Source organism: Pagrus pagrus, assembly GCF_965226575.1.
Source record: "Pagrus pagrus genome assembly, chromosome: 12".
NCBI lineage: Eukaryota > Metazoa > Chordata > Actinopteri > Spariformes > Sparidae > Pagrus > Pagrus pagrus.
The window spans coordinates 18,149,653-18,162,173 of NC_140196.1; the positions used below are offsets into that span (position 1 = coordinate 18,149,653).

The 12,521-nt window shown below is 39.5% G+C and overlaps 1 protein-coding gene across 1 annotated transcript; it reads right to left on the reverse strand.

The window, feature by feature from the left end:
* Nucleotides 1–1,090: 1,090 nt before the first annotated feature.
* LOC311267280 (purine nucleoside phosphorylase-like) lies at nt 1,091–8,458 on the reverse strand. Its single transcript, XM_084370252.1, has 6 exons — nt 8,315–8,458; nt 5,829–5,998; nt 5,642–5,745; nt 4,514–4,689; nt 3,690–3,880; nt 1,091–2,152 (listed from the first exon to the last, which is right to left on the reverse strand). Exons 1-6 carry the CDS (start codon nt 8,341–8,343, stop codon nt 1,935–1,937), a joined length of 888 nt encoding a protein of 295 aa, XP_084226378.1. The 5' UTR covers nt 8,344–8,458; the 3' UTR covers nt 1,091–1,934.
* Between the last annotated feature and the right edge of the window lie 4,063 nt (nt 8,459–12,521).

Sequence of the window (12,521 nt, forward strand, 5' to 3'; positions counted from 1 at the left end):
ATACTCTGACTTTTTGTTTGTAGAGCTTCACTGCAAACGTTTGCAGTTAATATGTAGAGGTGTTAACAGGAAGATGTTCATGTGTTGAAGTTAATGATTTCCCAGTATGATCAGTGAGGACTGTTGCAGAGGCGATTACTCGTCTGTCTGCTCCTATTTTTTCCCTGATTACAGATGTTGAAATACAGCAGGTGTTTTTGCAAAATGATGCTGTAATGAAAGCACACCTACAGCTCGATCATCCACCTTTGTCAAATCAGTATTAGCAGCCTCGTCAGATAATTGTAGATTGTCTGGTGGCAGACAGTCAGACAGGTCAGTGCCGTTGACTTTACCGTCCCTATAAACAGCCACGTGTGAAAGGCTTAAAGAAGCAACTTCTCAAACCTTCACTACATCCACAGTCTCATGTTAAAACTAATTTGCATTTGTCTTTTCAAACAAAGTAGTTTCCTTAAAAACCTTTCAAAGTTTAAAGATCCGGGTGTGTAGTCGTAAATCTAACCTTAATGCTGGCATGTCAGTGTGTGCTGCATGTGCCTCGCTTTGCTTCCCTACACTGCAGTAAATCAGATGTTTCAGTTTGGACACCTGGACCTGCTCACTCTCTGCAGCAGAACAGACAGCTCATAAAATTCTCACGACCTTGTATGGCTATAAACGCTGGTTCCCGAGCGTCATGGAAAATGTTTTTTTGAGTTCTTGTCGAAGGAGGAGGAGGAGGAGGAGGAAGAGGACAAGTGGCAGTGGATATATTTTGGGTGAGAAAGTGGGAACAGGCTGAGTGTAGTCTGGCGAATCAGAGCGAGCGGACAGCAGAGAAAAGGGAGGGTAAACATGGCTGATAAGGTGAAGGACAAACAACCTGACAAGAAGAAGAAGTCGATCAGATAGGTCAGGGGCAAGTTTGTACATGGAAAAGTGAGACTAAAGACTCTTCAGTTATAACAGTGTGAAATGAGGTTGGATTTTTTTACTTTCCGGACTGTGACTCACATCACGCATCTAAGGGAAAGATCTCACACATCCCAGCAACGAAGGATCTGACCTTTTTGTTCCAAATGTATCTCAAAATAAAACCACATTGTTTTCAAGTTGAGTCATTTTATTGTAAAAGTAGATGCACAGTTTGTACATGGTTTAGTCAAGTACCTCTAAAAGCCCAGACATCCATAAAGCCAGACTGTTAATACAGTGATAAGACATGGAAAGAGATTCTGATCAAATCTAAGTACTTTGGTAACTGTGCCATGCAGTATATAATCCCTTTATTCAACTCTGCCCATCAAGCACTCGATGTACTATAAAAGCAAATAAAAATAAAAACACTACTTAAATACATTCAGTATAAATATATCAGAACATTTTACACATCTTTTACACCATTTGAAACAAATATTTCCTCCTTTTGCCCATGATCTGATGAAGACATGCATGACGAGTTGGTCCCCTACATTAAAATATGTAAATATGACTGTATTCTGATTGGTTGTTAACTGATATCAGGGAATGTAAAAGAGCTAAAACAATAAATATTTTATTAAGTTAAAAGTTATTAAGTTAGAAAATACAATGCTGTTTCACTGAAACGCTACTTGTCTGAATACAGTACAGTTTATTACAGCAGGGATTTGAACTACTGCATTAAAGAACAGTGACGTCATTCATTGATACACCTTAAAATGTAAACGCTGCTGAGAGGAGTGTATAAAAAGAGTGCAGACCAGTTTCCAGGATATTAAGACTTAAAGTAACAGTTGATGGTAACTACAAAAATTAAGATGAGCTAATTAAACTATTTGATCGAGTAGTAAACCTGGCCAGGTGGTTTAAAACTACAGAGTTTTAGCGTTTAACAAGCATTTTAAAAATCTTCTTGATAAAGCAGATCGACAGCCGACCTGAGAGCAGGTACAGCAGCGTGAGTCTCATGATCAGTACGCGTTGTTGTTGTGCTCCAGCCGAGCCACCATGGTGGACACCAGCTTCTCCAGCTGCTCTGCCCTCAGCCTGCCCGTCTCCAGGACTTCTTCGTGGTTGGCCTTCTCCTGGCTGTCGTAGTCCATCACCGCCCGGTTGCTGATCAGCGACAGGGCGAAGCAACGCATCCCGGCGTGACGGGCGACGATGACCTCGTGGACAGTGCTCATCCCTGCAGCGAAGACAAAGAGCAGGTGAGAAGTTGTACTGCAAATGTCTGACTGCATGCTGTTCAAATGTTAGTCAGTGTTGGGGATGTTCGTGATTGGTTAATTAACTGCTCGATTCCACTCGGCACGTCTCTGTAACTTCATGCCTCATACCTGCATGATATTTTGACTTGAGATTGTTTATTTTGTGGTTCTTCCATGGTTGAGTGGGACTTTGTTGTGCTGTAGATCCCGATTCTGCACAGGGTGTTTTATTTTGAAAATTGACCAGAGGCTCTATGCCATTTCTGACTTCCTGCCTGGCTCAATCTGCTCTGTGCAGCTTGGTGTAACTGCTGTCCACCTGGCAGAAACAGACGCCACTGGACTGAACTTCCTTTCGAACGTCATGGAAGTTGTTAGGAACATCCGTTGTCACTGTACCTGTAACTTCTCACACAAAACTTGAAATGTGTACATTTTCATTCCCACTTTTTTAAGCAGAACTTTGTCAACCATCAGACAGTAACCCATACTGCCTATGAGGGCTGCAGCATTACATTTTTATTGCCAATTCATCCATTATTTTCTAGAATAATTGATGAGTTGTTCGGTCTAAAGAATGTGATAAAATGGTGAAAAATGTACATCAGTGTTTCCCAAAGCACAAGACAACATCCTCAAAGAGATATTCAGTTTACTATCTCAGAGGAGGAAAGTAACCAGAAAATATTAATCGATTATCAAAATAGTTGGCGATCAATTTCATCGTTGACATTTATTTGATGAATCATTTCAGCTCTACTGCCTACGTCAAGGCAGCTATCGCTTTAATAGTTCCGAGTGTATGAGGACATAATCAACAATGTTACAAATCAATGAGCAGAACTACTTTATGGTAATATAGGGGTTTAATTGTTGCAACAGTGGGATTAAATGTGAATTAACTAGATTAGCTAGAAGCAGGTACTATGTTTCCTTACCCAATCTCTAACTCCTTTTACAAATACATTACTTAGAAGTAGAAGTTACAAGAAACTGTGAGTCTGTTAACAAATACAGCATAAAGGCCCGACTGTCATGTGCTGGTATGAGTAGTGTTTGGTGTGATGCATTTCCCAAATTACTTTTATGACAACTTTAAGTATTATCAAAACTTTGAACTTTCTCAACAGTGAAGTTTTGAATGACTTGTCCTGTGACTCACTCCTTTCTGTGTGTTGTGTGAACGTGTTTGTGTGCATGTGCTCTTGTGCTTCAGTCTTGTGATGACCTGGATGTTAACCTTGAGATTAAGAGCATTTTTAAAGTCTTGATTTAGGAAAAGGGTTAATGTTAGGTAAAAAAAAAAGGCAATTTGTTTAATTTGTATTTCAAAAGAAAAGTCACTGATAATGGACTTTGGGGGATCGAATTTATTTTAGTTTTCTTTTAAAAACAATGTAAAAGATTTAAAATGACTTTCTTCACTGGTTTTCAATGGGACATAAATCTGGTTAGGGTCGAGGGAATGTCACAAGTTTTAAGTGCGTATGTGTGTGTGTGGGGAGGGGGACTCACCAACAGCGTCGGCACCAAGACTGTGCAGCATGCGGCACTCTGCGATGGTTTCGAAAGACGGACCTCCCAGGACACAGTACACTCCCTCCCGCAGGAAGTCGTTGTAGCCCAGATCTGACGCCACATCAAGGGCCAGCTGCCGCAGCTCGCGGTCATAGGCATCAGACATGCAAGGGAAGCGGACACCAAACCTAAAGGGTGGAGAGCAGTGTTGAGTCAAGTTTAGCCAACTGTTGGAATCTACCTATTATTGAAATTCCCCCAAATGACTCAATTACTGTTGTGGCAAGACACCAAGTTTCTGAGATTGATTAATGTTGATAACGTTCTCATGAGAAAGACAAAACCATCGGTATTACACACAGTTCTGCTCTAGAGCTAGAAGTTGTGTTGAAGTGTTTTGGTGGCTCTACCCTGCAGCCATCAGGAACAATAGGTGCTTTTGTCGACACTGACATCAGCGTACTGTTGCTGATGTGTAGCAGTTCTGTGTAGGAGACCAGAAAAATGCACAAAAATACATAATAAAACATGGTGGGGGAGAGGGGAATCTGGATTCAGCTGAGTCATTTGAACAGAGAACAAGTAGCGACTGCCTTCTTGAAATTGCTAGAAAAACACTGATCCCTGTAGGGTAAATTCAAATAAAAAAATGACTCTGCCTCTTTGAGCTGATGAAATAGATTTAAAAATGTAAATTTTGAAATCTGTCGGGCCAGTTGTTTAGAAAAATTGGTTGTTTTGAGCATTAAATATGTTAAAGGTGATTGTAAGCTTTAAAACAAAGACAATATCAGCAGCAGCCCTCCCTCTCCTCTGCCTACCTGTCATCGTTTGGTCCAGCCAGCGGGTTGATTCCAGCGAAGCCCGGCATGTTGATGTGGTCCTTGATGATCATCACGTCTCCCACTTTGTAGTCCTGGTTGAGGCCTCCGGCTGCGTTGGTCAGGATCATCGTCTCCACGCCCATCAGCTTGAAGACCCGCATGGGCAGCGTGATCTGCAGAATACAAGGTAATGTCAAACGCTTGCACAGACAATCATAACATTTATATCGTGATTAAGCACTGCTACTATTAGGGTTGTGATGTGATTGACAGTACACAGAACATAAAATAATCCCACTTATATAACAACATTTCAGGCGTAAAGATATTTCCAGTTTTACTCATTAGATAATCTGCCTGAGGTTGTTTCACTAAACAAGAATAACCAGGTGAAGGAACAAACACTCTGATATCTCCAACTCTTCAGACTGTGACCAGACACCAAATGAATTCACTCAAGTCTACAGTAGATTATCAACTAAACTTAAAGGGTTTGATCCCCCAAAACACACTCACTGCTACTTTGGGTTTTATTTGTTTTGGGAGCTTTGTATCCGAAATCTCAGCTTTATATTTCAAACACTCAACAGCTGTGTGTCTCTCTGGAAGGGATGTCCCAGTTACAGAGTCACAGAGCTCTCCGTTTGCAGTTTTCATGGAAATGACTGTCTAATGAAATGAGAAGTGTGCACTGTGATGTCTCAGGAGTATTCTGGAGAACAGGGACAATGTTTCTGGATGTTGGCAGCTATGAGGAGTTTTTCTTAAATGCTACATTTCAAGGCAAATGCCTCTCGCATGATCAAAACCGTCTCTCAGGGAGAGAAACTTTGCAAACCACCTTATATTTATCTTTTATTTGTGCAGGAAGACCTTTTAATTCATGGTTACGTATGTAAGATCCTTCCTATCAGTGATGCAATAAAATTATTTGTTTCCTAACTAAATGTCTGGTTAAAGTGACTCCAGTATGTTTTAGTGCAATTTTAAGAGTTTGAAGAATATTTTGATAATTACCGGGAGGGGATTACGATCACAATTATGTCAGACAAGACAATCGTAACATAAAGTTTCATATCATCCCGTACCGAATACTAAATAGTGCTGTTGTTAAGCTCTACTCACCTTCTGGATGGGGTAACCCTCGTACAGGTGAAACCTGCCCTGCATGCAAACACATGGCTTCCCTTTTAGTGTTCCAAACACCAGCTGGCCAGCATGACCATGCACTGCAACACACACACATACACATACCGTTTAATTAGAGCCCACAACATGCACAAACACATTACCAGCTGTTGCTTGTACATACCTGTGCTCCGGGGGAAGTTGGGAATGTCACTGTATTTGAAGACTTGAGGGTCCTTGAGTATCTTAGCCAGCCCTCCCAGACCTGAACCGCACACGATTCCCACAGTGGGCCGCACCTGCGTGCTGGACAGCAGCCAATCAGCTGTGGCCCGACACTGCTCATAGCTGTCACTGAGAGAGAATCAGAAAAACAAACATCAGTCATGTATGTACTCTCTTTAAGATGGACTGACCCTGGTCATGCTGCATTCAATTATCAGGAAATAAAAGGAACATCTGATTCACCAGAGGGATTTAGGAAGGTGGGGGCATCCTGTACAGTCACTGAACTGAAATGAATGTCTTTCCTGGCTTTGAGTAATATTTACATGAACACACGAGTTACCAAACACAGAATATCCTGTTGTGGTTCTGGAGTTTAAAGGTTTGAGTGGCTTTATTGTGAAAACAATGCGGCATGATCAGGTGATGAAACAACGGGGCGTTTACACATCAACACACACAAACACACACTCTATCTCTTTCTTTCTTGACCTAATCTTAACCCTTTAAATACAGCAGTGATTCTAGACCAGGAGTACCAGTACTCCAGTGGGTACTTCTACAGTTGCCGAGAGGTATGTGGAAAGATTGCAGAAGAGCAATAATTGAATTTCGACTTTAATTTATATTAAAGTTTACAATAATAATGAGGTAATAATACAAACTCAGAAATATTCATCTTTTACATAACTGAATAAACAAGCTGTTCTCAGAGGAAAATAAGGTCCCCAGAACACTGTTTGAAGCTGGAAAAGGTGGCAGGGTCCTCCACATATAAACAAAGTAAAACAGTATGAAATTGTGATGTCCTTCAAGGTCAGTTTGTTTATTCAGTTTATTCAGTCATGAAAACATTATCATGGAAACTTGATTATTTAGTTTGTTTCTGAAACTATTGGCTTATATATTAGCCTGACACAGCCCCTTTAAAGTACGTAGTTTTTTTTTTTATATCAGCTCTATGTACATCATGCACTTTACTGCCACCATCAGTACACTTGGATCACTTTTATTGCTGTTTTTATACCTTCTGCTTTATGGCTATTTATATTATGTTTACACTTACTGTCTTTGCATGGTCTCATGTACATACATATGTAGACAGATATATACACATGCACCTTATCTGTTGTCCATATTTTTATTCTGTCTACTCTGTTCTGTTGTGAAATACAACGCCACATACAGAGTGAACATTTTAGGACACACTGGCTTTCACATCAGTGCTTGTGTAACTTTTGTGTTTGGTGGAATTAAGTCAAAATTGCACTTAAAGGGGTACTATGTAGTTTTGGAGGAGAATATGCATCTTTTCCCACAAGTGAATAAACAAGCTGTACTTGGAGGAAAATAATAAATAATAACAGAACACTGTTTGAAGCTAAAAAGGTGGCAGGGTCCGCCAAATATAAACAAAGTAAAACAGTATGGAATTGCGTTGTCCTTTAAGGTCAGTTTGTTTATCCAGTCATGAAGACAAACAGTTTGTTTATTTGAATTTTCTTCTCCAAAACGACATAGTACACCTTTAAGCACAGTAGCTACTACTACTACTACTGTGTGTAAGTTTGCCCATTACATCTCATTACCTCGTTTCATTTTATCATCATCATTATGTTCTCATCACTTTGCACTATGTCAGGAAGCACAGTGTCAGCATGAGTCAGTCTCACTTCTCTACTAATAAAGTGAGAGTTTCTTGGCTGGTAGTCTAAAAATGTGGCTGCCTGCTGTGTGGGTCACCAGAATACGGTGCGCCAAACTAAATGAGGAACCGGCTCGACGCTGCTGATCGCTTGCTGGGTCACTTCGTAGTTGTGAGGCCAAATGAAACTCGCGGCAGCAGAGGCCACACACGCAGTCAGTCACTCAGTCAGTCAGTCAGTCAGTGAATGACTAAATACAGGCTCCGTTTGTGTTCATGCGGAATAACTCGGCTTCCTCTGTGACTCAAAGGTCGGTGGGTTTGTATGAATGGCGTCACGGCTGAGCGCATGGGCCAGACGGGGTTTTTCCTCCCGACAACCCGGGGCTGTCCGCACGTTTTCCTGTTATAAGCGCTTAATACAGAAAAGCACGTTTTCTCTCGAGCAACACTACCCGGAGCTTATTTCTTCGTGGTCCATGACAAGGAGGTAAAATGAGGCAGCATCCTCAGGAGCGTGTTATCATGACGGCTCGTTGTTAATTAATCACTTTAATTACACAGCCTGAGAGTTTCTGCTTCTCCGGGGGATTTCAGGCAAATGTAACCACATTTAAACATATTCAGAGCATTGTTTACAGCCTCCACATGTCACCTCCTGGCTGAAATGAACGATGGGAACCTCAACCTGGCAACATCTAAGGACATATTTGGAATATTACGGTAAAATATGAGCACAACACATGTTTTAAATCGCAAACATGACTTGAAATAATCAAAATAATTACTCATGTACTCACCCAGACACAAACTCAGACATGGAGAACATGATGAAGCGTGAGGCAGACACAGTCGGCAGGTTGTTCCGTGTTAAATTAAGACGAGTTATTCGGGTTTCCTGATGGAGGCTCCGGTTTTACGGTTACACCCCCACCCTCTGTTTAAAGCGCGGCTGCCACATCCCCCCCTACGTCACAGCCCAGGCCCAGGCTCTGATTGGTCGGAGCGCAGGCGTTGTTCAAGTGAGCCTCTGATGAGCTCGTAGTCCAGGCAACGTGTGGTGCGTTCAGGAGCCGGAAACCAATCCTATAGATGGAAATTGTGCCAAAAGAAACTCGTTTATTGTTAAAAATAGGGTCTGTTATGTAAATGTAAATAAAAGACTTCCTTATAGCTTAAACTAGAAGAAGTGTGCAGCTAACCCTGTGATAAAATATATACTCAAGACCAATTGTAGTACAAAAAAGGTTCCATGTCAAAAACTGCCATAAAAATACCATATATTAATATTATGTTCAACTTTCACTGTTTTGCATTTTTCAACCAACAGTCAGAAAACAAAGAGTGTTTGTTTATTTAGTTTCTTTAGGCATAAAAAATCTGCCAAAAAAGACCTTTCTCTTCTGATTGAAATTTCCTCCCAAATAGAAAAATAATTTGAAAGATTCCAGTAAAGTACAAGTACCTCAAAGTTGTACTTCAGCAGAGGAGCAGAGTTAATGTACTTTGTTACATTCCATCATTGCAATTATCGTACTTTTTACTTATCTGAAATCTTCATGTAGTTACTTTTGGGTAATACATTTTTCAATAAACATCAGTCCTGATAATAACTACCAAATATTCCTTCATTTTCAGGATTTTAACCCTTTAAATACCAGTTTGTTTGCAGCATGCTAGTGTTTTTTTTAATGAAAAATGTGTATTACTGTACTTAACATATAGTATTTTTATGTCAGTTTTTGACATGGGACGTTTTTTGTACTAAATGTGGTCTTTTATCAGTTGCATGAAGTTTCATTATGAGGCAAAGTCCCCTATAGGACACAAGGGAAATAGCATGTATTTGGCCTATGGGCCAGAACACAGGTAAATTGCCCTATCTAGTAAAAAATAGTCAAATGAATGACAGAATGAACGCCTGATAACATGGGATGAATGATTTTATGCTGTCATGACAGTGGGTTGTCTGCCTGCAATATACACAGTGTATTATAAACATATTAAAAACAAAACTTTGCCAAAATGTATGCAATATGCATTATTAAAGCCAAAATGATCCAAAAATGAAAGTTAAAAAAACATCAAATGTATCAACAGTTGCATGAGGGTTAAAAATAGTATTATAACAGTCTGAAAAAAATTATATTAACTCTTTTGCTGCTGTGCCAAATTGGATTCTCCTACGGGGCATCAGTAAAGATCTTATCTTATCTTATCTGACACCGACAATCTTTTGATATAAGAACTAATACGAGAAATACAGTACATGTCTACCTCATTAATGTAATTAATGCTGTAAATTTAGTTTGCTTTGCACAGTTATGTTTCCATTTTTTTTTTATCTTGAGCCTTTTACCAATTTGTCCTTTCAGAGATTTTATTTTCAGAGTTGGTGCAGGAAGCAGGAAGTTGTGTTTGTTCGGGTATTGTAGTTTTAAAACGCAATTTACATCTTTTTCGTCCTTATTAAGAGATAAGTGCCTGATGCCTAACACAAACATACAACTCGGTATTATTAATTTCTTTTTAACCCAGTCTAGACCTTTTTTTCCCCCTTACGCAGCTTACGTGACACTTTAAGCGTATTAACGTTAGATTTCCGACAGTACATGAAGGCAACATACAGCATTTCTCACAACGTGGTCATGTTGCCTTTTGGTGCTGATGCAATCGCCCTGCTGGAGGAGAGAAAAATCAGTTGGATCATCACATCTGGTGATTGGCGGGCCACAAGTTTTAAATAATTGTTGTCATCGTTCATGTCTGTTGTTCAGTGAAGGACACTTCTAATATTCATGACGGAGGAAGAATCACAGCAGGGCCAAGTTTATTTTTGCACATTTGGTACATTTGATTAATCTCTCTACCCAAATACAAATCTGATGTAGTTGTACTTTACTTGAGTATTTCCATTCTATGCCACTTGATACTTCCACCCCACTACATCTCAGAGACAAATATCCAGTGTTGTGTGAAGACTAAAAGTAAAGATATCGTGTTAAAATATTACCATGGTGGAAGTGAAAGTCACCCACACAAATAGTACTTGAGTAAATGTCTTAAAATAGGCTATCTGATATGACACATACTTAAGTAATAAAAGGGCACTTTGTAGTTTTGGAGAAGAAATCCAAACCCAGAATTTTAGTATTTACAATATTAATGAGGTAATGATACAAACTCAGACATATTTATTTTTTCCATAACTGAACTAAATAAGCTGTTCTCAGAGGAAAATAAGGTCCCAAGAACACTGTTTGAAGCTAGAAAGGTGGCAGGGTCCGCCACATATAAACAGAGTAATACATTATGAAATAGTGCACCAAGTAGCAGAAAATGGAAATACTCAAGTAGTACATTTGTGTGTTTTAAATGTGTCGTGTGTATTGTTGAACCTTGTCTATCTATCTATCTATCTATCTATCTATCTATCTATCTATCTAGTAGGAGTTAAACAAGCTCCAACTTAAACATCTAAAGTAAATGACACATACACATTAATGCAGCAGTAACATTCATCCAGAAACATTTCCCTGCACACTGAGTACTTTTACATTCATATTTTGGATAGATTTTGCTGATAATACATTCTTTACTTATGTAAGGTTTTTAATCCAGGGCTTTCACTTGGAGCGGACTGTTTTCACGGTGTGTTAATAATACTTGAACCTAATAGGATCCTGAATAGTTTTCCATCTCTGCTTCCAGCACTGAGAATGTCCCAAGGAATGTGTGAGTGGCAACAGTCCAGAGGAGCCAACAAGAAATACCAGACACCGACTCTACGATCACCTACAGCAGATAAACCAAAAACTAGCTCTAACTTGCACCTTTCACTTTTTTTTTTTTTTGCATTTTCTTCTACACAGTTGAAAGGTAAGAATGAGGCAAGGGGTGTTCAGTTGGTTGCAATCTACCTCAAAGCTAGATGCTGCTGAATCCTACACACTGGACCTTTAAAGTCGGGCATTAAAGCAAGTAAAATCACAGACGTATTAGCACCAAAATAGACTCAAAGGAATGGTCTGTGTCAGTATTATATCATTATTATTGATGCTTTGACATGTAAGTGGTATTTTAATGATGTAGTTCGTTGAGTTGGAGCTAATTTAATCATTTTCATAACGGTTCTGTGATCCATAAGTACAATTTTCCCCTCTGACATGCAGTGGAGTATAAAGAAGCATTAGATGGAAATTTAATTAGATGGAATTTAAGTGCTTTAAAATTGTATTTCAATACAGTACTTGGATAAATATATACGTACACTGTACACAGCTTGTATGGCATACTGTGTGCGTGTGTGCGTACCTGTTGTGAGATCAGCACAGAGCAGCCAGTGTTCTGCCGGTTACTCTCTGTTATGTAACAGCTGATTGGTATTCACACAGTTGTCACGACTTCACAAGTAGTGCCAGACAAAACATGTTGCTCTCACGCTGTAAACTCCAAATCAATTAGTCACCAGTTTTGCATTGATTAAAAAAAACCCAAAACAACAACACAGCTGTTTCTTTGCAGATCGAGTGTCATTTTTTTTTACAACTCTTTGTGGTGAAAAAGCTCCTTTTGCCCTCAGGGAAACTTCCATGTTTGTCTGCTTAGATCAGCTGCAGCGTGCAGACACTCAGACACACCTTTAAAGCCTCATTATTGTCTGGCAGGTTTTATATTACTCATGGTCTTTCTTACTCCTGTATTGTATTTGCTGAATTAAGTTTTTATACAAAATATATTTATAACATTTTCAAACCAAAAAATAAAACAGCGGTTTTACATTGTTTCGTCTCATTTCTGAGCCTCAGACTGACCTAGAAGCCTGCGTGTTTCTGTGTAGGTGTGCAGACAAATACAATTGTTATCAAGTAACAGCAATTCAACCATTGTTAAGGAAACAAACTGGGTCATCTTTTTTGTGTTGCACCACCTGATCCTCTGACTATAGTCCCATGCATTGAGCTTTTAAATCTATTTTTAGAATCATGGCTCTAGGGGTGGCAGTTT